The 25,279-nt window shown below is 40.2% G+C and overlaps 3 protein-coding genes across 6 annotated transcripts in view; all 3 read left to right on the plus strand.

Moving 5' to 3' along the window:
• sorbs2a (sorbin and SH3 domain containing 2a) overlaps positions 1-19,127 on the plus strand; it is a 109,719-nt gene extending 90,592 nt beyond the window's left edge. For 3 of the 4 annotated variants that reach the window (XM_057842875.1, XM_057842877.1, XM_057842874.1), the window contains 3 exons: positions 9,499-9,536; positions 9,955-10,061; positions 13,681-19,127. In XM_057842875.1, coding sequence (XP_057698858.1) covers positions 9,499-9,536; positions 9,955-10,061; positions 13,681-13,745 — 210 coding nt within the window. In that variant the 3' untranslated portion in view covers positions 13,746-19,127. The remainder of the gene's footprint in view (positions 1-9,498; positions 9,537-9,954; positions 10,062-13,680) is intronic. The other variant, XM_057842876.1, reaches the window with a different exon arrangement.
• LOC130920050 (DNA translocase FtsK 1-like) lies at positions 228-1,459 on the plus strand. The gene has a single exon (XM_057842881.1). It carries the CDS (start codon positions 591-593, stop codon positions 1,032-1,034), a length of 444 nt encoding a protein of 147 aa, XP_057698864.1. The 5' UTR covers positions 228-590; the 3' UTR covers positions 1,035-1,459.
• Positions 19,128-19,673: 546 nt separating the features above from the next.
• LOC130920770 (PDZ and LIM domain protein 3-like) overlaps positions 19,674-25,279 on the plus strand; it is a 30,978-nt gene continuing 25,372 nt past the window's right edge. The window contains exon 1 of the mRNA XM_057844213.1: positions 19,674-19,836. Coding sequence (XP_057700196.1) covers positions 19,744-19,836 — 93 coding nt within the window. The 5' untranslated portion in view covers positions 19,674-19,743. The remainder of the gene's footprint in view (positions 19,837-25,279) is intronic.

Consider the following 25,279-nt stretch of genomic DNA (forward strand, 5'->3'; position numbering starts at 1 on the left):
TTTCAAAAATAAAAAGGATTTGTTAATTTTTATAATTTATCATTTATGTTCAAAATTTTTATTTTCTTTATTTTTTATTTAATTGATTAAATAATTGTATATAGTTCTTTGTATTTCTTTTCTCAAAATTTGTCTAATTTAAAATTTTCTATACTTCCATATTATTTTTCCATATTTCTTCATTTATCCTATTTTTAAGTACATACTATCCTCAATTATATGGAACATATACAGTATTTGTTCAATCCAAATTCAGGTATTAAGGGGTGAATAATTTTTTTATTTGTATTTTTATGATGTATTCATATCATTATTACTCATTCATAGTCAGTACTGTAATTTTGGGACTATAAGCCGCAACCATCATATTTTACAGGAAAACTTCATTTATATATATGACTTACTGGACAATAAACCACAGATGCTTTATAAGGTATTTATACTAAAAGACATGCAGCTCATCAGCATTTCCAAGCCACGAGGTTCAAAAGAGGGAGAAAAAAGTAGCGGTCATAGTCCGATAATTACGGTACTCCCGTGCTGTTACCGGTCAAATCCAATATTAACCCTTAGCCAAGATCATATTGGATATGTCAACTGTTTGTCTTGACGGTGCTACAGTAGGAAAAAAAACACTCCTTGTTTTTGCCTCTCCCCTCACAAAGCCTTCGGAGCATCTCCCGCCTTGGTCTCCCGGCCCCGCCCCCGTCCTCGCCCCGTCTTCCGTTCTGCGCGCGGTCACCCGGGAGTGGCTGTCGCTCACCGTAGCCGCCCCCTCGCCCCTAGATCGGCCGGCCCCCTCGATCCCCGCTTTCCCCTCCGACGTTTTAGCTTCCCGGGAGGAGTCTGCGTCGGAAAAGGCGGCACCGTCGGTCACTCCGCCGCCGTTTCCCGAAGCGATCCGACGTTCCCCGCCCGAGTCCCGGAGGCCTACGTCCTCTCGTATCGAGTTATTCATTCAGGAAGATGACGATGAGGAAGCTAGTGAGGAGGTGGCGGAGATTTTGACAGGCAGACTCAGTCCACAGGTATAGCACGTGTGAGCCCACCTTCAAACTTTTCCACCAAGCAGTACAGTTGCTTTCTAATTAGGCAAACCAATATTTTTTCGCTCATTCGTAAGTGTTGCGCCGATACTATTTTTGCTTGCTCAAATCATTACCTGCCGTGACGTCCAATCTATTTGAAGTGGGAGGTCTGACGGCGCCATCAATGGCAGCTACTGAGTAAACAGCAGACGCTTTGACGTTGATGAAATAGACTAGTTATGGCTTTGTTTTAATGTCAATGCATTGACTATGATGGGAACATGGCTCTTACCAAGTTGGCTGCCCTGGAGCCATGTTGGTAGGGGCGGTGAAAGATCTTTTCATGCTTTTGCTGCCAATTAAAATGAGTTGATAACAACTCGATGTCAATACTCAAAAAAAAAAAAAAAATACTCAATACCATTTTACCACCTCGCCGGCCATTGAACCATGGTTTTGATGGGATCGTGGCCCCTAGCAACATGCCCGCCACCGAGGCACATCACCAGCCATTGTACCATGGCTTTGATGGATACATTGCCCCTACCAACATAGCCGCCACCGAGGCACTTAACCAGTCATCCAACCATTGCTTGGACGGAAACATCACCCCTACCAACATGGCCACCACCGAGGCACATCACCAGCCATTGTAGCATGGCTTTGATGGATACGTTGCTCATACCAACATGGCCGCCTTCAAGGCACTTAACCAGTCATTGAAGCATGGCTTTGATGGAAAGGTCTCCTCTACCAACATGGCCGCCACCGAGGCACTTAACCGGTCATGGAATCATGGCTTTGACAGAAACAGGTGGTGGCGGCCATGTTGGTTGGGGCGATATTTCCATGAAAGCCATGGTTCAATGGGCAGTTAAGTGCCTCGGTGGCGGACATGTTGGTAGGGACGACGTTTCCATCAAAGCCATGGTTCAATGACCGGTTAAGTGTCTCGGTGGCGGCCATGTTGGTTGGGGCAATATTTCCATGAAAGCCACGGTTCGATGAGCAGTTAAGTGCCTCGGTGGCGGACATGTTGGTAGAGCCCACGTTGGTTCGATGTCCAGTGATGTACCTCATTGGCGGTCATGCTAGTAGGGGCAACATTCCCATCCAAGTCAAGGCATTGACATTAAAAATGAAGTCATAACTAGATTATTTTATAAATGTCAAATGTCTGCTATTTACTCGTTGGCTTCCACTGACGGAGTTAGACGTCCAATCCATTTGATGCCGCTGAAGTGAAACTGTACTGCCAGGTGGAAACGTGCTTTAAGTCCTAAATAGCTGGAGGACCTTGGATAAGACATGGAGGAAAATATGATGTATTTTTCTAATTTTATAACATCAGTATTTGCAATTTGTGGCTTGCTTTTTCTTCACATGACCTTTAAAAATCATTAAAAAATACTTTAAGAGAAATGGATATATGGATAACTCATTTAAAATTAAATGTTAATACTTAAACGTTTTAGAAAAATATTTTTAATATAATTTATATTTACTTTTATTTCTTATTTTTTTAGAATCTTTTTATGATTTTTTTGTGTATCGGTTTTTCATTTTTAGCTTCTCAATTCCGTTTTCAATATTTACTTTTATTTCATTAATAATATACATATATATATATAAGTATAAAATTTACAGTACAGTTTGCTTTAGACTAAAGCAGTTTTTTTTTTATTTTTTATTCTTAATGAAAAAAATAATCAAGTGAAAGATTGTTGGTGATGTGCCTCGGTGGCGGCCATATTGGTAGTGGCGACGACGTGCTTCATTTATGGCCTTGTTGGCAGGGGCGACATTGGTTCGCTGACAGGTGATGTGCCTCGTTGACGGCCATGTTGGTAGGGGTGACATTCCCATCAAAACAATGGTTTGATGCATAGTACCTGCCTTAGTTTGTTCTGGACAATTATTTTAAAAATGAATCATTTTAAGTAAAAAAAAAAAAAAAAAAATCAAGTGAAAAATTGCTGGTGATGTGCCACGTAGGCGGCCATGTTGGTAGGGCCAACGTTGGTTTGCTGGCAGGTGATGTGCCTCATTGAAGGCCATGTTGGTAGGTGCGACATTACCATCAAAGCCACGGTTCGATGAGTAGTGATGTGCCTCTGTGTCGGCCATGTTAGTAGGGGCGACATTACCATCAAAACAATGGCTCAATGGCTAGTACCTGCCTCAGTGTTGCCTCAGTTTGCTTTCGACAATTATTTAAAATTCATTTATTCATTCGTTTTCCAAGCCGTTTATCCTCACAAGGTTGCTGGAGCCAATCCCAGCTAACTATGGGCAGTTGGTGGGGGACACCCTGAATCATTTGCCAGTCAATTACAGGGCACAATTTTTTTTTTAAATAAAATAAAATAAAATAATTTTAATTTTAAAAAAATTATCCAGGGAAAGGTTATGGTTATGTTGGTAGGGGAGACATTACCATCAAAGCCACGATTCGATGGCTAGTACCTGCCTCAGTTTGCTTTGCACAATTACTTGAATTTTTTTATAATTAAATTAATAATTTTAATTTTAAAAAATAATCAAGATTGCAGTTGATGGACGGAGGCGGCCATGTTGTTAGGGGGGATGTTGGTTTGATGGTCGGTGACGTGCCTTGTTGACGGCCATATTGGTAGAGGCTAGACATGTGCCGGTTACCGGTTTCACGGTTTACCGTGGTGTGAAAACGTCGCGGTTTCAAAACCACTAAAATTTTCCGTCATACCTTAGTACGATATTCGCTATTTTTCATGTGCCAAAATGCAGCCGAAGTGGCTTGGTGCGGCAGTGCTCACCCTTCCCCTGTTTGTTGCCGTGAGTGTCAATTCAATTCAATTCAATTTGTATAGCCCTCAATCACAACAGAGGTCTCAAAGGGCTTTACAGAGGCAATATGTTACACAATTAGAAATGAAGCAACAAAGATGAATAGATACAGTTCAAGTCCTGGGTATCCCCTATCCTTAAGACCCTCCATGCCGGCAAGGAAAAACTCCAAAAACTCCAGAGTCAATTGGGAGAAAAATGAGAAACCTTGGGGAGTACCACAGTCAGGAGAGATCCACTCCCAGGACGGATAGACAGGAACCCCAGAACGGCTAATGGGAATTAGCAAGCGAAATTGTAGTCCGTAAAAATACAGTGGAGTAAAGGAGCAAGAAGAGGTCCCTCTGGTCAGATGAGACGGGGGTAGCAGCGAGGACGTCAATCCAGCCAGGGGTCCGGACAGTCAGGAGGCTGCAGCTGAAAAATAGCCCCTCCCCAGAGGGGAGGGGGGAAAGGGGACACCGGGTGACTAGTGATGAAGAGACTAGACAACTAGATATTAACATTGGAAAATAGAAATAAAGTAAGACAAGTGGTAGGTAGAGTAAGAAAAGGAGATAGAACTCAGCGGCTGTACTGCCCCCAGCATTATAGCTTCTAGTGCAGCTTAGACTAAACTGTGAGTCTACTCCGACTTCAACTAGCCTAACCATAAGCTTTGTCGAATAGGAACGTTTTTAATCTAATCTTGAATGTGCAGACTGTCTCGGCTTCTTTAATACTAGCTGGAAGCTGATTCCATAAAACAGGGGCTTGGTGGCTAAAGGCTCTAGCTCCGACAGTACTTTTATAAACCCTGGGAACTACCAGTAGACCTGCATTCTGAGATCGGAGTGTTCTGTTGGGGCGGTATGGAACGAGAGCATCGGTGAGATAAGATGGCCCCAACCCATTAATGGTCTTAAATGTAAGAAGGAGTATTTTAAATTTAATTCTAAACTCGACTGGAAGCCAGTGAAGTGCCTGGAGCACAGGGGTGATGTGCTCTCTTCTATTGGTTCCTGTTAAAAGTCTTGCTGCTGCGTTTTGGACTAGCTGAAGACCTTTTAGAGAGTTTTTAGGACAAGCTGCAAGTAGGGAGTTACAGTAATCCAATCTCGATGTAACGAACGCGTGAATTAATTTTTCTGCATCGCTTTTAGATAAAATATTTCTAATTTTGGCAATGTTGCGCAGGTGAAAGAAAGCCGTTCTACAGGTTTGTTTAATGTGTGCTTTAAACGATAAGTCAGGGTCAAATAAAACTCCTAGGTTTTTAACTGTGGCGCTGGAGGCTACACTTACATTGTCCAGAGTGACTATCTGGGCAGATAAAGAGTCTCTAGCACTTTTCGGGCCTATTATAAGGACTTCTGTCTTTTCAGGGTTAAGTAAAAGATAGTTAGTGCTCATCCAGGTATTTATATCTCGGACGCAGGCGCTTAGTTTTTCTACTTGCCTGACCTGCTCAGGTTTAATTGATAAATACAGTTGTGTGTCGTCAGCGTAACAGTGAAAGTTAATGCTATGTTTTCTGATGATATTACCTAGAGGAAGCATATACAGCGTAAACAAGATGGGCCCGAGGACAGATCCTTGCGGCACACCATAACTAACTCTAGAGTACGATGATGACGCTATTCTGCTAAACAGCCAGCAAACCCAAAAACAAACCCTCCAAACACAAGGCGTACTTTTCTTCAATTTATTGAGCTCTCAAATTGTGGTGAAATATACAAATGAATACATTTAAAACGTTGTACAATTGTATTTTTCCACGTGTGATTAAATTCAACAGGATAGCAGTAGCACCATTAAAAAGTTCGCCAAAACACACATTTTTCTTTCAAATTCAATATACAAACTAACTAAAACTTACAAAGACGAATGTTAGCCTAGGCTAAGCTGGGAGAGAAGCTTCGTCGACGTTTTATTTCTCACACCCGCTGAGTGAGAAACATGCTTGAATGAAGGGGAGAAGAAAAAAAGGATCGCGTCAAAGATCGCTAATTGCGAAAGTAGGTCTCACTCCTCACTTTTTGTTTTAGATGAAACCTTTCCTCAACAATATTTACATTTTAATTAACTTATACATTTTTAACTAACTTATTAACTTATGAATTCTTTGTTCTTTTTAACACAAAGGCATGACATCATGTAGAAGAAAGTTGACACAGTGGCTGAAAATGGCGAAACTTCAGCTTCTCCCCCTCAAAAAAAAGTCATACAGTATATATTTTTAATTTTATTTAGAAGTATTTTTACTTTTTTATAGCAATTATTTTGTTCTTGGTCTAATATTGAGCAACTTGAGCTGTGGCTGTGGGTATAGTCTAGGTTCTATTTATTTTAATTTTATATAAAATATTTATTTTTTGTTAATTTATTTATTTTCACATTATATTCATGTTCCAATTGCAATACCATGAAACCGCGGTATTTTTGCTCACGGTTATCGTACCGTCAAAATCTCATACCGGCACATGCCTAGTAGAGGGGTCATTGGTTCGTTGGCAGGCGATGTGCCTCATTGACGGCCATTTTGGTAGGGGCGACATTACCATCAGAGCAATGGTTTAATGATGAGTGACCTGTCTTAGTGGCGCCCATTTTTGTATGGGCGACATTGGTTCATTGAACGGTGACATGTCTCATTGACGGCCATGGTTGTAGGGTCTTATTCCCATGAAGCAATGGTTCGACGGCTGCCAGATCTCCTCCCGGTCCAAATGGATTGGATGTCTTATCTTCATCAATAGCACTGAAATATGATCATTCATCGCTAGTTGAAATGGTTTGATAACTATCGTTGTTGATGGCAGTGAAGGAGTTTTATTGGAATATTTTCCTCCTTGTCCTACCGAGGCTGACGAAACTTGAAAGTCTTGAAGATTTTTTTTTTCTCAGTGTTATGTGTGATTGCCCCCCATTAGGCTGACGTCACTCCCCCCACACGCTCTCCTTCTCCCCCCGGTGTGCCCCCCTCACCCCGGTCCCGCCCCCCGCCCCTCCCCTCCTTATCTACGAGGCCTCCCGTCTCGCCCTCTCCCCCGGCGTCCCCCCTCCGCTCTCCCGAGCCGCTGAGCCCGACTCGCTCGGCCGGGTCGCCCCCTTCCACGTCCCCCCCGCTCTTCGGTTCCCGCCGCTCCCCCCCGTTGGTGTCCCACCCGGGCCGTAGGTCTCCCAAGGTCAAGGTAAAGGGGAGTTGAGGTCGTGACGCTCGGGGTGAATTTTAACACTTTTGGATTGAGGAGTGCATTAATTAATATGGGGCTGTCAGAGTGATCTTTGTTGCAAGCTGCATTTTTATCGGAGATTATGTGTTGATGTGGTTCGTAAAAATAGGATGAAAATGTGTTTTGTGAATGTGTTGTGAAAATGTCTTTTGCTTTTGTTAAAAACTCACATTTAGGGCAACATACAGTATGTCTAATCTATTTGGATGGGGAGTGTTGGCAGTGAATGAATGAACGCCACCTGCCTCCCGCTTCAAATGGATTGGATGTCTACTAGTCAGAAACTCATTGGTGGGAGGGAAGGAGGGTGCATCTTGACCAGAGGAATAACATTTTTTATTTTAACTGATTGCCTACCATTGATATGTATTATTTTTTTAATTATTGAAAAAAACGGGGTTTTTTTTCCATTTTATTTTATTGTTTTTTATGGGAAAAAAACTTGATAAAAGTATTTATCTTTCAAATTGTTTTCATTTTTTAACCTGTTCAAGCCCAAACTACTCAATAATTCAAAGCAAATTTTAAAATTTCATCTTTTTTTTCCCCCACATTTTTGGTAAGAGAATCAAAAAATAGAAATAATGTTAAGTTAAAAAAAATCTATGTTTTTTTATGGGAAATTCAGGTTTTTTATGATTTTTTTAATTAAAAAAAGGGGGGAAACTGTATATAATACCTGTTCAATTTTTTTAATAAAATAAAAACTATATACTGAAAAGGAAAAAAATAAAGAATATCTTAATTTTTTTAATTTGAAAAAAAAGAAGGAAAATTACGTTTTTTTTTCTATTTGCATTTTTTTTTCTTTCATTTTTAATAATAAACTTAAAAGGGGAAAAACTGTATATAATACCTGTTCAATTTTTTAATAAGATAAAAAATATATACTGAAAAGGAAAAAAATAAAGAATATCTTAATTTTTTTAATTTGAAAAAAAAGAAGGAAAATTACTTATTTTTCTATTATCATTTTTTTCTCCATTTTTATTTTTTTTTCTTTCATTTTTAATAAGAAACTTAAAAGGGGGAAAAAAACGTAAATCATGTTTTTCTAATAAAATGGGAACAATATACTGAAAAGGAAAACAATACAGGATACTTTTTTTTGTTTTAATTTTTTTTTTAAAAAGCAGGAAAACAACAATTTATTGTATTTTTATTTATTTATTTCATTTAAAAAAAATTTTTTTTTTTCATTTTCAGTAACAAACCTAAAAGGGGAGAAACAGAAAATTTTTTTTTTAATAAAATGGAAAAAAAAAGTTACTGAAAACGATATCTTTTTTTGTTTTTAATTTTTAAAAAAAAGAAGGGAAATAACATTTTTTTGTAGATTTTTTTTTTTCTCTCGTTTTTTTTTTATTAATTGTTTTCTTTCATTTTTAATAAGACACCTAAAAGGGAGAAACAGTGAATGTTTTTTTAAAATATATCATAAATAATAAATATTTAATAATAAATGATAAAATAAAATGAAAAAAAGTTACTGAAAAGGAAAACAGTAAAGGAAATCTTTTTATGTTTTTATTTAAAAAAGCAGGAAAATTACATTTCTATTTTACATTTGTTTTTTTGTTTTTCGTTTTTTTCTTTTTTTTTTCTTAAATTTTTAATAAAAAACCTAAAAGGGGAGAAAGAGTAAATAATATTTTTTTATTTTTAAGTAAATGAAAAAAATATACAGAAAAGGAAAACAATAAAGTATATCATTTTTTTTGTTTTTAATTTAAAGAAAAGCAGGAAAAGTACATTTTTATTTTTCTCTTTTATATTTTTCTTTTTTGTTTTTTCATTTTTTATAAGAAACGTAAAAAGGAGAGAAACAGTCAATAATGTTTTTTTAATTGATTTTTAAAAAATATGCATATTTTTGTAATTATTCATCTTTTACTGACTTTTTTTTTTTGTACTATTAAAATAGGGGGGGACAGTAAACACACCTGTGGTCAAATGTTATGGGACACTTTATTATTCTACTGAATGGTAAAGTGTCTCAAAACGTTTGACTTTGCTGTACTTTTAATCTTTTAAAATGTGAAAAATATCAGATTTTTCATCTGTCATTGAGGTTATTCAAATCGTTTGACGTGCACGCTAACAGACATCCACTAACTGCATCGTGAGGGTTTTTTTTTTTTTTTTTTTTTTGCATTCGTTCGGAAGAGCCGCTGCCTCCATCTTGCTTTTTTCTGTATGCCCGATGAGCAGGAAGCGATGGTGGGTGGAAAGCCGCCTCGTAGCCCCGTCTTGTGTCGGAGGCCCGCCAGAGGTCGAAGGGTAGGGGGACGCGTCTCCGTCCAAAAAAACTTATTATTATTCTTCCATTGGCTGGGAGATAAACAAACATCATCAGATTGTTTTACCTTGCATTGCTGATGCTGTCCATAGAATGTTAAGTCGGCTAACGCTAGTCCCTTCTTTTTCAGCGGTTAGTCCAGGAAGCTCTTCACGGCGGCGGAGACCCGTAAGTTGCGCCTTTTCTATTTTTTGGATCAATTAGAACATGGGTGTCAAAGTCATTTTGGTTGTTGGGTCACTTTTATGGCAATGGACTGCAATAGCTAAGCCACACCCCCAAATCCAAAAAACCACTAGAACACCAACTGGGAAGATTGTTAGAGATTTTTAAAAAATCCATAGGAATTGACCTGTAAGTGTCCTAAAATGATGCCATTGACGGCGCTAGACGTCCAAACAATTTGGACTGGGAGGAAGGGAAGAAAATGATCCAAAATGTACAGGAAGTGACCCCGGAATCAAACACAAAGTCCACTGCTTTAAGATGGCTGCTGGCGACCGCATGAAAAGGAGGAATAATTCATTCCCATAAAATCTTTTTGAATGACTTGGGTTTTTTTTTTTGTTTTTTTTTTGCAAAACAGCTTCCAGGCCGTGTACAACTACGTGCCACGAAACGAAGACGAGCTGGAGCTGAGGGAGGGCGACGTCATCGACGTCATGGAGAAGTGTGACGACGGATGGTTTGTCGGTAAGTAAAAGACATCAATCAACAGTGTTGTTAATAACGGCGTTATTTTTTTCTGTAGTGAGTAATCTAATGAATTACTTTTCTCATCTTGGCATCGCCGTTACCGTTAGTGAGGCGGGAAAGGCGTGCGTTACTATGCGTTAGTATGTTGGTTGAATGACGCGAGAAAAGTGAGAGAGACAAACTCACGGAGATGAGAGAGCAGAGCAGGAATGGGGACTCTGCTGCAAACGCGGTGCTAGGTGGCTCCAATAATACCTGATTGGAGGTACTTCCTGTTCATTTGGGGTTACTGATTAGGAGGTGACCTGGGAATATCTCCAAATGAAAAGGAAGCGATGCAAAATGAACAGGAAGTGACCTTTAAATGCCCTGAAATGAACAGGATGTGGCCGGCAAATGTCCTCAAATCCGGGAAGGTTTCCTGTTGGTTTTGGGGCCTGTAAGTTTTAGGAAGACATCCAGTTGATTTTGGGGTATTTACAGGTCACTCCCTGTTGTTTTTGGCACATTTACCGGTCACTTCCTGTTATTTTGGGCCATTTATGAGTCACTTCCTGTTGATATTGGGTTGCCTAACAAGAAGTGACCTGTAAATGGCCTACAATTAACAGGAAGTGACCTGTAAATGATCCCAAATCCAGGAAAGCTTCCTGTTGCTTTTGGGGCATTTGTGGGTCAATTCCTGTTCATTTGGGAGCATTTACAGGTGACTTCCTGTTCATTTGGGGTTACTGAACAGGAAGTGACCTTTAGCCCATTTTCATCTTGGGTTATTGAACAGGAAGTGACCTGTAAATGGCCTAAAATCAACAGGAAGTGGCCTTTAAATGTCCTCAAATCCGGGAAGTCTTCCTGTTGGTTTTGGGGCATTTGTGGGTCACTTCCTGTCGATTTGGGGGCATTTACAGGTCACTTCCTGTTCATTTTGGGTTACTGAACAGGAGGTGACCTGGTAATATACCAAAATGAAAAGGAAGTGATGCAAAATGAACAGGAAGTGACCTTTAAATGCCCTAAAATGAACAGGAAGTGACCTGTAAATGTCCTAAAATCCAGGAAGGTTCCTGTTGATATGGGGGCATTTACAGGTCACTTCCTGTTCATTTGGGGTTACTGATTAGAAGGTGACCTGGGAATATCCCCAAATGAAAAGGAAGCGATGCAAAATGAACAGGAAGTGACCTTTAAATGCCCTGAAATGAACAGGAAGTGACCTGTAAGTTCCAGGAAGACATCCAATTGATTTTAAGGGCATTTGTGGGTCACCTTCTGTCGATTTGGGGGCATTTACAGGTCACTTCCTGTTCAATTTGGGTTACTGAACAGGAAGTGACCTTTAACCCATTTCATTTTGGGTTATTGAACAGGAAGTGACCTTTAAATGGCCTAAAATCAACAGGATGTGGCCGGCAAATGTCCTCAAATCCGGGAAGGTTTCCTGTTGGTTTTGGGGCATTTGTGGGTCACCTCCTGTTGATTTGGGGGCATTTACAGGTCACTTCCTGTTCATTTTGGGTTACTGAACAGGAAGTGACCTTTAGCCCATTTTCATTTTGGCTTATTGAACAGGAAGGGACCTGTAAATGGCCTAAAATCAACAGGAAGTGACCTGTAAATGATCCCAAATCCAGGAAGGCTTCCTGTTGCTTTTGGGGCATTGGTGGGTCAATTCCCGTTCATTTGGGAGCATTTACATGTTCATTTTGGGTTACTGAACAGGAAGTGACCTTTAACCCATTTCATTTTGGGTTTTTGAACAGGAAGTGACCTTTAAATGGCCTAAAATCCACAGGATGTGGCTGGCAAATGTCCTCAAATCCGGGAAGGTTTCCTGTTGGTTTTGGGGCATTTGTGGGTCACCTTCTGTCGATTTGGGGGCGTTTACAGGTCACTTCCTGTTCATTTTGGGTTACTGAACAGGAAGTGACCTGGTAACATCCCAAAATGAAAAGGAAGTGATGCAAAATGAACAGGAAGTGACCTTTAAATGCCCTGAAATGAACAGGAAGTGACCTGTAAGTTCCAGGAAGACATCCAGTTGATTTTGGGGAATTTACAGGTCACTCCCTGTTATTTTTGGCACGTTTACTGGTCACTTCCTGTTCATATTGGGTTAAGGAACAGGAAGTGACCTGAGAATATCACCAAATAAAAAGAAAGTGACCTGTAAATGACCTAAAATCAACAGGAAGGGACATGTAAATGCCCCTAAATTTTGGGGTTCTTATGGGTCACTTCCTGTTGGTTTTGGGTATTTACAGGTCAGTTCCTGTTGATTTTGGTTCACTTCCTGTTGATTTTGGGGCATTTTGGGTCACTTCCTGTTAATTTTGGGTCACTTCTTGTTGATTTTGGGGCATTTTGGGTCACTACCTGTTGATTGGGAGGCATTTTAAGTTCACTTCATGTTAATTTTGGGGTTTTGATGGTTCACTTCCTGTTGATTTTGGGTCACTTCCGGTTGTTTGGGAGGCATTTTGGGTTCACTTCCTGTCGATTTTGGAGATTTTATGGGTCAATTTCTGTTAGTATGGGGGTACTTCCTGTTGGTTTGGGGTCACTTCCTGTAAATTTGGGGATTTTTATGGGTCACTTCCTGTTGATTTTTGGGGCATTTTGGGTCACTTCCTGTTAATTTAAGAGTTTTTATGGGTCACTTCCTGTTAATTTTGGGGAGTTTGTGTGTCACTTCCTGTTGATTTTGGTCATTTTCTGTTAATTTGGGGGTTTTTTTATCGGTCACTTCCTGTTTATTTTGGGGCATGTATGTATCTTCCTATTGATTGGGACTCATTTTGGGTCATTTCCTGTTAATTTAAGGGTTTTTGTGGGTCACTTCCTGTCGATTTTGGAGTTTTTATGGGTCACTTCCTGTTAATTTTGGGGGATTTATGTGTCACTTCCTGTTGATGTTGTGTCATTTTCTGTTAATTTGGGGGGTTTTATCGGTCACGTCCTGTTTAGTTTGGGACATTTATGTACCTTCCTATTGATTGGGAGTCATTTTGGGTTCACTTCCTGTTAATTTGGGGGTTTTTATGGGTCACTTCCTGTTGCTTTCAGGTCACTTCCTCTTTGATTTTTGGTCACTTCCTGTTGATTGGGAGGCATTTTGGGTTCACTTGTTAATTTTGGGGGGTTTATGGGTCACTTCCTGTTCATATTGGGTGAAGGAACAGGAAGTGACCCGAGAATATCACCAAATAAAAAGAAAGTGACCTGTAAATGACCTAAAATCAACAGGAAGTGGCTTGTAAATGCCCCTAAATCCAGAAAAGCTTCCTGTTCGTTATGGGTCATTTCTGCATCACTTCCTGTTGATTTTGGGGCATTTACTGGTCGCTTCCTGTTCATTTTGGCTCAAGGAACAGGAAGTGGCCTGGGAATATCCCCAAATGAAAAGGAAGTGATGTAAAATGAACAGGAAGTGACATTTAAATGCCCTAAAATCAACAGGAAGTGATGCTGCTCTGCTGTCAGTGTATTTTTAATATCAGTAAAAGAGGTGTATTTTTAATATCAATATCAAATTAATATTCATTTACATATTTTGCAACCGATTTTCTGGTGTGACACCGAATGAGTTCAATGACAATTTTTATTTTTTATTTTGAAGGGACATCTCGCCGAAGCAAGTTGTTCGGCACCTTCCCGGGAAACTACGTCAAGCAAGTGCCATGAAGGATTCCCGGCTCCGCCCCTATTCTGGCCGTCCCCGCCTGCCCCGATTCCCGCCCCGCCCGGCCCCGCCCTCCTCAGCACAGAAGACGCGCGTTGCGACACAGCTCTCACTAGCCAACAGAAGACCTCGTTAGTACCTTTTTTTTGTTGTTGTTTTTTAACTCTTCGTTCACTTGTTTTTACGCTCACGGGCCGAATTTTTTTTTTTTTTTTTTTGGTTGTTGTTACGTCCACACCCAAAAGACTTTGATTCTAGGACAAATGTTACAAATGGTCACCGCTAGCCTTGATGCACTTTAACCCATTGCTGTTTGTTCGGCGTCAGACTTTCGACTCACTTTTTTTTAGTTGTTTTATCGAAGGGACGCTCCTCATACCTGATATTCCTATTTTTACTCCGCCCACTTTTTCGGTTTTTGACCGATGGTACGGAAGAGGATTTAGGATTGTAAGATTCTGACTTTAAAGTCAGAATTCTGACCTAAAGATGTCATTAGCAATAGCGTACAAGCTACACAGTGTATCTCAGTTATGAGCATAACAGCTAAATGAACAAAATGCGCTGTGTTGTGTCACTTCCTGTTGATAACGGGTCACTTCCTGTTGATTTGGCGGCATTTCGGTGTCACTTCCTGTTGATATCAAGTCACTCCTTTGATAACAGGTCACTTCCTGTTGATAATGGGTCACTCACTGCTGATTTAAGGGTCTTTCGGGGTCACTTCCTGTTGATTTGGAGGCATTTCAGGGTCACTTCCTGTTGATATTGGGTCACTCCATTGATAACAGGTCACTTCCTGTTGAAAACAGGTCCCATCCTGTTGATTTTGAGGCATTTAGGGGTCACTTCCTATTGATATTGGGTCACTTCCTCTTGATTTGGAGGCATCTCGGAGTCCCTTCCTGTTGATTTGGGGGGGCCTTTCAGCTTCAGGTTCTGATACAGGTCACTTCCTTCATATTTTGGGGCACTTAAGGGTCACTTCCTATTGATTTGGGGTCACTTCCTGTTGATTTGGCAGCATTTCGTTGTGACTTCCTGTTGATATTGAGTCACTCCTTTGATAACAGGTCACTTCCTGTTGATAATGGGTCACTCACTGTTGATTTAAGGGTCTTTCGGGGTCGCTTCCTGTTGATTGGGAGGCATTTCAGGGTCACTTCCTGTTGATATTGTGTCACTCATTTGATAATAGGTCACTTCCTGTTGATTTGGAGGCATTTCAGGGTCACTTCCTGTTGATATTGGGTCACTCCATTGATAGCAGGTCACTTCCTGTTGATGACAGGCACTTGCTGTTGATGTGGAGGCACTTCAGGGTCACTTCCTGTTGGTATTGAGACACTCATTTGATAACAGGTCACTTCCTGTTGATATTGAGTCACTCCGTTGATAGCAGGTCACTTCCTGTTGACAACAGGCACTTGCTGTTGATGTGGAGGCAATTCAGGGTCACTTCCTGTTGATATTGAGACTCTCATTTGATAACAGGTCACTTACTGTTGATATGGTGGCATTTGGGGGTCACTTCCTGTTGATTTGGATGCATTTCGGGGTCACTTCCTGTTTATTTGAAGGCATTTTGGGGTCCCTTCCTGTTGATTTTGGGGGCCTTTCAGCTTCACGTTTTGATGCAGGTCACTTCCTGATGATTTTGGGGCACTTAAGGGTCACTTCCTGTTGATCTCTGGTCACTTGCTGTTGATTGGTTGGCATTTTGGGTTCACTTCCTGTTGATACAGGTCACTTCCTGTTGATTTGGGGGCATTTCAGAGTCACTTCCTGTTTATCTGGTCACTTCCTGTTGATTAGTTGGCAGTTTTTGTTCACTTGCTGTTGATTTGGAGGTATTTTGGGGTCTCTTCCAGTTGAAATTGAGTCAGTCATTTGATAACAGGTCACTTCCTGTTGATTTGGAGGCATTTAGAAGTCACTTCCTGTTGATATCAGGTCACTCATTTGATAGCAGGTCACTTCCTGTTGATTTGGGGGCATTTTGGGGTCACATCCTGTTGATATTGGGGGCTTTTCAGCTTCACATCCTGTTACAGGTGACTTGCTGTTGATTTGGGGGCATTTTTGAGGTCACTTTCTGTTGATATCAGGTCACTTCCTGTAGATTTTGCGGGCATTTAGTGGTGACTTCCTGTTGATATGGGGTCACTCCTTTGATAACAGTTCCCTTACTGTTGATTTTGGGGCATTTCAGGGTCACTTCCTGTTGATATCAGGTCACTTCCTGTAGATTTTGGGGCATTTAGTGGTGATTTCCTGTTGATATTGGGGGCATTTTGGAGTCACTTCCTGTTGATAGCAGATTATTTCATTTTCAATTGGGGAATTTGGGGTCACTTCTTGTTGATGTGGGGCAATTCGGAGAATAAAGCGAGAATTCCAACTTTAAAGTCAGAATGTTTTTTTTTCTTCAATGGCCCTAATCCTCTTCCGTACGATGGACACCTTTCACGTTCACGCTTGCGGCAAAAAAGCGGGATATTTGAAACAAAAAAGGCCCTTCCTTTCAACATTTTATATCTAATTGACATCATTTACTCATCCAAAAGTTCAGGAAATCAAAAGTGGTATACTGTTTTTTCTCAAGCTGTACAAAACAGGCTAGATCAGCAGTTCCTCCACCAGGGGGCGTCCGTACTATATTCCCATCCACATTTTAGCTGCAAAGGGGATTTTCTATGGGTTTTATTTTTTTCGGGACACTGTTTATGACTGGAGCACCTTAAAAATTCTTTTTATTCTTATTCACATTTTGTCACCTTTGTGTGTGAGTGTGTTTCCTATCAACAGCGCCATCTTGTGTGTGTTTTCTACATTTTGGGGGGGGAGTCAACGCCGCCTTAAAAACAGGACATGCTGGACCGCCGTGTAATATGTGAGGAATGCAAAAAAAAAAAAAAAAAAAAAAGGCTTATTTGTCAACAAATAACACATGCGCACACACAAATGTCAAGTATTTCTACTTTGCATTTTACGGGGCTGTGTATTATTATTAATAAACACTTAGATTTATGATCTTAGTCCTTGTCTTTTTATGAAATGCGCCATTTTAAATGCTTGTTGTGGTTGTTTAATACTGCATAAAGGCTCACTATAAAATGTGGGAGGTCTGGCTGCCAATGAAAATGGACAAAACAAAGTTCATTGGCTGTCAAGCCTCCCAGTTCAAACGGATTGGACGCCTAAGGCTGTCAATAGGAGCCAATGAGATCATTTTGGGGCGTTTCAGGTCATTTCCTGTTGTTTTTCGGACACTTCCTGTTAATTTAGGGGGTTTTATGGCTCACTTCCTGTCAATTTTGGGTCACTTCCTGTTAATTGGGAGGCATTTTAGGTTCACTTCCTGTTAGTTTTGGGGTTGTTATGGGTCACCTTCTGTTGGTTTTGGGTATTTACAGGTCAGTTCCTGTTAAGTTTGGGGTTTTGATGAGTCACTTCCTGTTGATTTTGGGTCACTTCCTGTTGATTGGAGGCATTTTGGGTTCACTTCCTGTTATTTGGGGGGTTTTATGGGTCACTTCCGGTCGATTTTTGGTCACTTCCTGTTGATTGGGAGGCATTTTGGGTCACTACCTGTTGATTGGGAGGCATTTAAAGTTCACTTCCTGTTGATTTTAGGGTTTTGATGGTTCACTTCCTGTTGATTTTGGGTCACTTCCGGTTGATTGGGAGGCATTTTGGCTTCACTTCCTGTTGATTTTGGAGAGTTTATGGGTCAATTCCTATTGGTATGGGGGCACTTCCTGTTGGTTTGGGGTCACATCCTGTTAATTTGGGGATTTTATGGGTCACTTCCTGTTAATTTGGGGATTTTTATGGTTCACTTTCTTTTAATTTTGGGGCATTTATGTACCTTCCTATTGATTGGGAGGCATTTTGGGTTCACTTCTTGTTAATTATGGGGGTTAAATGGGTCACTTCCTGTTGATTTTGGGGCATTTTGGGTCACTTCCTGTAAATTTAAGGGTTCTCATGGATCACTTCCTGTTAAATTTGGGGGTTTATGTGTCACTTTCTGTTGATTTTGGTCATTTCCTGTTAATTTGAGGTTTTTTATCAGTCACTCCCTGTTTATTTTGGGGCATTTATGTACCGTCCTATTGATTGGGAGTCATTTTGGGTTCACTTCGTGTTAATTTGGGAGCTTTTATGGGTCACTTGCTGTTGATTTTGGGCCACTTCCTTTTAGTTTTGGCGATATTATGGGTCACTTCCTCTTTGATTTTGGGTCACTTCCTATTGATTGGGAGGCATTTTGGGTTCACTTCTTGTTAATTTAGGGGTTTTTTGGGTCACTTCCTGTTGGGATTTCTATGATTCACTTTCTGTTGGTTTGGAATATTTACAGGTCACTTCCTGTTGATTTGGGGGGTTTTTATGGGTCACTTCCTGTTGGGGTTTTTATGGTCACTTCCTGGTTATTTGGGGGTTTTTATGAGTCACTTTCTGTCAATTTTGGGGTTGTTATGGGTCACTTCCTCTTGATTTTGGGTCACTTCCTGTTAATTTTGGAGATAGTATGGGTCACTTCCTCTTTGATTTTGGGTCACTTCCTGTTGATTGGGAAGGATTTTGGGTTCACTTCTTGTTAATTTTGGGTGTTTTTATGGGTCACTTCCTGTTGATTTTGGGGTTGTTATGGGTCACTTCCTCTTGATTTTGGGTCACTTCCTGTTAATTTTGGAGATAGTATGGGTCACTTCCTCTTTGATTTTGGGTCACTTCCTGTTGATTGGGAGGGATTTTGGGTTCACTTCTTGTTAATTTTGGGTGTTTTTATGGGTCACTTCTTGTTAATTTTGGGTGTTTTTATGGGTCACTTGCTGTTTATTTAGGGGTTTTTATGGTTCACTTCCTGTTGGGATTTTTATGGTTCACTTCCTGTTGGTCTGAGGCATTTACGGGTCACTTCCTGTTGATTTTGGGGTTTTTATTGGGGACTTCCTTTTGGGGTTTTTATGGTTCACTTCCTGTTGATTTGGGGGTTTTTATGGTTCACTTCCTGTTAATTTTGGGGTTTTTATGGGTCATTTCCTGTTAATTTTGAGGTTGCTATAGGTCACTTCCTCTTGATTTTGGAGCATTTTGGGTCACTTCCTGTTGATTTGGGGGGTTTTATGGGTCTCTTCCTGTTGATTGGGAGGCATTTTGGGTTCACTTCCTTTTAGTTTATTTATAGGTCACTGTTAATTTTGGTGAGTTTAAGGGTCACTTTGGATTTTGGGGCATTTCTGGGTCTATTGCTGTTTATTTTGGGTTACTTCCTGTCAATTTTGAGTCTGTTGATTCTGGGGCATTCATGGGTCACTTCCTACTAATTTTGGCACATTTAGGGGTCGTTTATTGTTGATTTGGAGGCCGTTTCTGGGTCAGTTACAGTTCATTTTGAGGTACCCTCTGTTGATTTTGGGTCACTTTTGGGAGCATTTACAGGTCACTTCCTGTTCCAGAGGGTTAGGGGTTTACAGAACGGGAAGCGGCCCGGGAATGCCCTCCCAGTTCAAACGGATTGGACCCCACTGGCAGTCAATGGCAGCCAGTGAGTTCCTTTTGGGCGGTTCAGGTCATTTCCTGTTGATTTTCAGTCACTTCCTGTTAATTTTGGCGCATTACAGTTCACTTTCTGTTACTGAACAGGAAGTGACCTGGGAATGGCCAACCAACTTCAAATCTACCCATCATGGCAAACTAATACTAATCGGCCAAAGTAGTGGAATAAGAGGAGTGTTTCTATTCAAGTACAAGTCCAAAGTATGGCGTTACTAAGGCTGAAAGGATGCCCAGGGGAGAGAGAGAGAGACTGTCCTTCCTTCCAGAATGTTCCAAGACCAAAAAAGGAGAGTGGCATCCATCAGGCTGGAAGCTCATCTGCTGCGCTCCCGACCAAAACAGACCAATGGAAGGGGGCGGGATCACTCTCTCTCTTTCGCTCGCTCGTTGTCTTTCACATCGCCGCGGAAGCGAGGCTCCCCTCAGTGCGCCATGCCGTTCGCCGTGGTCCTGAACGGGCCGGCCCCCTGGGGGTTCCGCCTGGTGGGGGGCAAGGACTTCAACCAGCCGCTGACCATCTCCAGGGTGAGTGGCCGCTCTTTTTTTTTTTAGGACTTAACTCGAGACGTCGATCAATTTTTAAAAAATGAGTTTATCGATTGTTGACGTGTAATTCAATCACTCGGTTCACTTTTGGCGCAATCACAGCTCACTTCCTGTTGATTTTGGGGCTTTTTTAGCTCACTTCCTGTTGATTTTTGGGTCACTTCCTCTTAATTTTGGGAATTTTTTGGATCTTCTTCCTTTTGATTTTTGGGTCACTTCCTGTTGATTTTAGGGGCATTTTTAGATCACTTCCTATTCATTTTTGGCTCACTTCCTCTCAATTTTAGGGACATTTTTGATCACTTCCTATTGATTTTGGGAATTTTTGAATCACTTCCTGTTGATTTATGGGCATTTTTAGATCACTTCCTATTGATTTTTGGGTCACTTCTTAATTTTGGGAATTTTTAGATCACGCCCTGTTGAATTGGGTCACTTAATTTTGGGAATATTTGGATACCTTCTTGTTGATTTTTGGGTCATTTCCTGTTGATTTTGGGGCATTTTTAGATCACTTCCTGTTTTGTTTTTGGTCACTTACAACTTGTTTCCTGTTGATTTGGGGGTATTTTCAGATCAATTCCCATTAATTTTTGGGTCACTTCCTCTTAATTTGGGGGATATTTTTGTCACTGTGTTTTCGGTCACTTCCTGTTGATTTTGTTGCATTCTGAGGTTACTTCCTGTTGATTTTGGGTCAATTCCTTTTAAATTTTTGGGGCATTTTCTGGTCACTTCCCAGTCGTTTTGGTCACTTACTGTTAATTTTGGAACATTTCCAGATCACTTCCTGTTAATTTTTGGTCACTTTCTCTTAAATTTAGGGAATTTTTGGGTCACTTCCTATTCGTTTTAGTCACTTCCTGTTGATTTTGGGGAGTGTTCAGATCATTTCTTGTTAATTTTGGGTCACTTCCTATTAATTTTGGGACATTTTCAGATCACTTCCAGTCCATTTCTGGTCACAAATGGCTCACTTTCTTTGGGTCACTTCCTTTTTAATTTTTGGGCCATTTTCAGGTCACTCCCTGTTCATTTTTTGTCGCTGACTGTTGATTTTCGGGCATTTACAGATCGCTTCCTATCGATTTTGGGTCACTTCCTCTTAATTTGGGGGATTTGAGGATCACTTCCTTTTGATCTTGGGGCATTTTCAGATCACTTCCTGTTGATTTTGGGCCACCTACTCTTAATTTTGGGAATTTTGGATCACTTCCTGTTTATTTTTGTGTCACTTCCTGTTGATTTTGGAGGAATTTCATATCACTTCCTGTTGAATTTATGGCTTTTTCAGTTCACGCCCTGTTGATTTTGGGTCATTTCCTGTTAATTTTGGGGCATTTTCAGGTCACTTCCTGTTGATACTGGCTCATTTTTGTGGGGATGTTTTGGTCAAATATTAATGAAACTGTAACTGCAAGTTGGATTTTGGTTGGTCTTTCGCCATCCATGGCAGTGTCAGCCATTCCGGTCCAAGTCTAACGCTGTCGATGGTGGTGAACCAGTTCAAAACAATGTTAGCCATCTGTTGTGTTTACATTCTCTTGGCGGCCCGTAAAGAGCAGGAGGTGATGTTCCTGTCCTAAAAAGGAAGAGGAGGCCGAGCCGAGCCGAGCCGAGCCGAGCTGAGCGGCGCCCTTCAAATCGGACTGGTTCCTGATGTCTTTTCTAAAAATAGGGGCCGCCACTGATGGATTAGTCCAAATTGTTGTCATGTTCCCGCGCTTGTGTCACTCTTCAAATGTGGGACACGCCTATTCCAGGGCTTTTACATACTCATCTCCCACCACCCACCAAAAAAGACATTTGACATGTAACATTTAAAGGACTACAACAGAGCTTCATTTATCTAAACTTTGCCCATTTCCTGTTGATATTCAGTCACTTCCTGTTGATTTTGGGTTACTGAACAGGAAGTGTCACCAAATGAAAAGGAAGTGGCACAAAATGAACAGAAAGTGACGTGTAAATGCCCAAAATCAACAGGAAGTGACGGAAAACGAATTGGAAGTGACCCAAAAAAATCCCTAAAATTAAGAGGAGGTGACCCAAAATCAACAGGAAGTGATCGAAAAATGCTCCAACTCAACAGGAAGTGATGCAAAAATTCCCAAATCAACGGTAAGTAACCGAAACGAATTGGAAGTGACCCAAAAATTCCCTAAAATTAAGAGCAAGTAAAATCAACAGGAAGAGATACGAAAATACTCCAAATTCAAAAAGGAGTGACCCAAAATCAAAGGAGAAAAAGTCTTAAGTGACCCAAAAATCAACAGGAAGTGAGCTGAAAATTCCCCAAAATTAAGAGAAAATGAATAGGAAGTGACCTGAAAATGCCCCCAAATTTAAAAAGAAAGTGACCCAAAATAAACAGGAAGTGAGCCATAAGTGACCAAAAACGGACAGGAAGTGATCTGAAAATGCCACAAAATCAACAGGAATTGACCCACCATCAACAGGAGGTGATCTCAGAATGCCCCAAAATCAACAGGAAGTGACCAAAAACAAATAGGAAGTGAGCAAAAAATGCTTCAAAATTAACAGGAAGTGACCAACATCAAAAGAAAGTGAAGTGAAAATGCTCCACAATCAACAGGAAGTAACCGAAAATGAAAAGGAAGAAAGTCTTAAGTGACCCAAAATCAATAGGAAGTGATCTAGAAATGCTCCTAATCAACAGGAAATGATGCAAAAATTTCCAATTAAGAGGAAGTGACCCAAAAAAAAACAGGAAATCACCTGTAAATGCTCAAAAATCAACAGTGCGTGAGCAAAAATGAATTGGAGGTGACCCAAAAATTCCCTATAATCAAGAGGAAGTGACCCAAAATAAAAAGGAAGTGAGCCATAAGTGATCAAAAACAAACAGGAATTGATCGAAAAATGCTCCAAATCAACAGGAAGTGATGCAAAAATTCCCAAATCAACAATAAGTGACCGAAACGAATTGGAAGTGACCCAAAAATTCCCTAAAATTAAGAGCAAGTGACCCAAAAATCAACAGGAAGTGATACTAAAATACTCCAAATTCAAAAGGAAGTGACCCAAAATCAAAAGAGAGTCTTAAGTGACCCAAAAATCAACAGGAAGTGAGTTGAAAATTCCCCAAAATTAAGAGAAAATGACCCAAAATCTACAGGAAGTGACAAGAAAATGAATAGGAAGTGACCTGAAAAAGGCCTAAAAATTAAAAAGAAAATGACCCAAAATAAACAGGAAGTGAGCCATAAGTGACCAAAAACAGACAGGAAGTGATCTGAAAATGCCCCAAAATCAACGGGAAGTGACCAAAAACAAATAGGAAGTGATCCAAAAAATGCTCCAAAATTAACAGGAAGTGACCGAAATCAAAAGAAAGTGAAGTGAAAATGCTCCTAAATCGACAGGAAGTAACCTAAAATCAAAAGGAAGAACGTCTTCAGTGACCCAAAATCAGTAGGGAGTGATCTAAAAATGCTCCTAATCAACAGGAAATGATGCAAAAATTTCCCAATTAAGAGGAAGTGATCCAAAAAAACAGGAAGTCACCTGTAAATGCTCAAAAATCAACAGTACGTGACCAAAAATGAATTGGAGGTGACCCAAAATTCCCTATAATTAAGAGGAAGTGACCCAAAATAAAAAGGAAGTGAGCCATAAGTGATCAAAAACCAACAGGAAGTGATCGAAAAATGCTCCAAATCAACAGGAAGTGATGCAGAAATTCTCAAATCAACAGTAAGTAACCGAAACGAATTGGAAGTGACCCAAAAATTCCCTAAAATTAAGAGCAAGTGACCCAAAAGTCAACAGGAAGTGATACGAAAATACTCCAAATTCAACGGGAAGTGACCAAAAACAAATAGGAAGTGATCCAAAAAATGCTCCAAAATTAACAGGAAGTGACCGAAATCAAAAGAAAGTGAAGTGAAAATGCTCCTAAATCGACAGGAAGTAACTTAAAATCAAAAGGAAGAACGTCTTCAGTGACCCAAAATCAGTAGGGAGTGATCTAAAAATGCTCCTAATCAACAGGAAATGATGCAAAAATTTCCCAATTAAGAGGAAGTGATCCAAAAAAACAGGAAGTCACCTGTAAATGCTCAAAAATCAACAGTACGTGACCAAAAATGAATTGGAGGTGACCCAAAATTCCCTATAATTAAGAGGAAGTGACCCAAAATAAAAAGGAAGTGAGCCATAAGTGATCAAAAACCAACAGGAAGTGATCGAAAAATGCTCCAAATCAACAGGAAGTGATGCAGAAATTCTCAAATCAACAGTAAGTAACCGAAACGAATTGGAAGTGACCCAAAAATTCCCTAAAATTAAGAGCAAGTGACCCAAAAGTCAACAGGAAGTGATACGAAAATACTCCAAATTCAACGGGAAGTGACCAAAAACAAATAGGAAGTGATCCAAAAAATGCTCCAAAATTAACAGGAAGTGACCGAAATCAAAAGAAAGTGAAGTGAAAATGCTCCTAAATCGACAGGAAGTAACCTAAAATCAAAAGGAAGAACGTCTTCAGTGACCCAAAATCAGTAGGGAGTGATCTAAAAATGCTCCTAATCAACAGGAAATGATGCAAAAATTTCCCAATTAAGAGGAAGTGATCCAAAAAAACAGGAAGTCACCTGTAAATGCTCAAAAATCAACAGTACGTGACCAAAAATGAATTGGAGGTGACCCAAAATTCCCTATAATTAAGAGAAAGTGACCCAAAATAAAAAGGAAGTGAGCCATAAGTGATCAAAAACCAACAGGAAGTGATCGAAAAATGCTCCAATTCAACAGGAAGTGATGCAAAAATTCCCAAATCAACAGTAAGTAACCGAAACGAATTGGAAGTGACCCAAAAATTCCCTAAAATTAAGAGCAAGTGACCCAAAACGAATTGGAAGTGACCCAAAAAAATCCCTAAAATGAAGAGGAGGTGACCCAAAATCAACAGGAAGTGAGCCATAAGTGATCAAAAACAAACAGGAAGTGAGCTGAAAATTCCCCAAAATTAAGAAAAAATGACCCAAAATCAACAGGAGGTCATCTGTAAACGCCCAAAAATCAACAGTAAGTGACATGAAAATGAATAGGAAGTGACTTGAAAATGCCCCAAAAATTAAAAAGCAAGTGGCCCAAAATAAACAGGAAGTGAGCCTTAAGTGACCAAAAACGGACAAGAAGTTATCTGAAAATGCCCCAAAACCAACCGGAATTGACCCACTATCAACAGGAGGTGACCTCAGAATGCCCCAAAATCAACAGGAAGTGAGCTGAAAATTCCCCAAAATTAAGAGAAAATGACCCAAAATCAACAGGAAGTGACAAGAAAATGAATAGATAGTGACTTGAAAATGCCCCAAAAATTAAAAAGAAAGTGACCCAAAACAAACAGGAAGTGAGCCATAAGTGACCAAAAACGGACAGGAAGTGATCTGAAAAT

This window comes from Corythoichthys intestinalis, chromosome 8 (assembly GCF_030265065.1).
Source record: "Corythoichthys intestinalis isolate RoL2023-P3 chromosome 8, ASM3026506v1, whole genome shotgun sequence".
NCBI lineage: Eukaryota > Metazoa > Chordata > Actinopteri > Syngnathiformes > Syngnathidae > Corythoichthys > Corythoichthys intestinalis.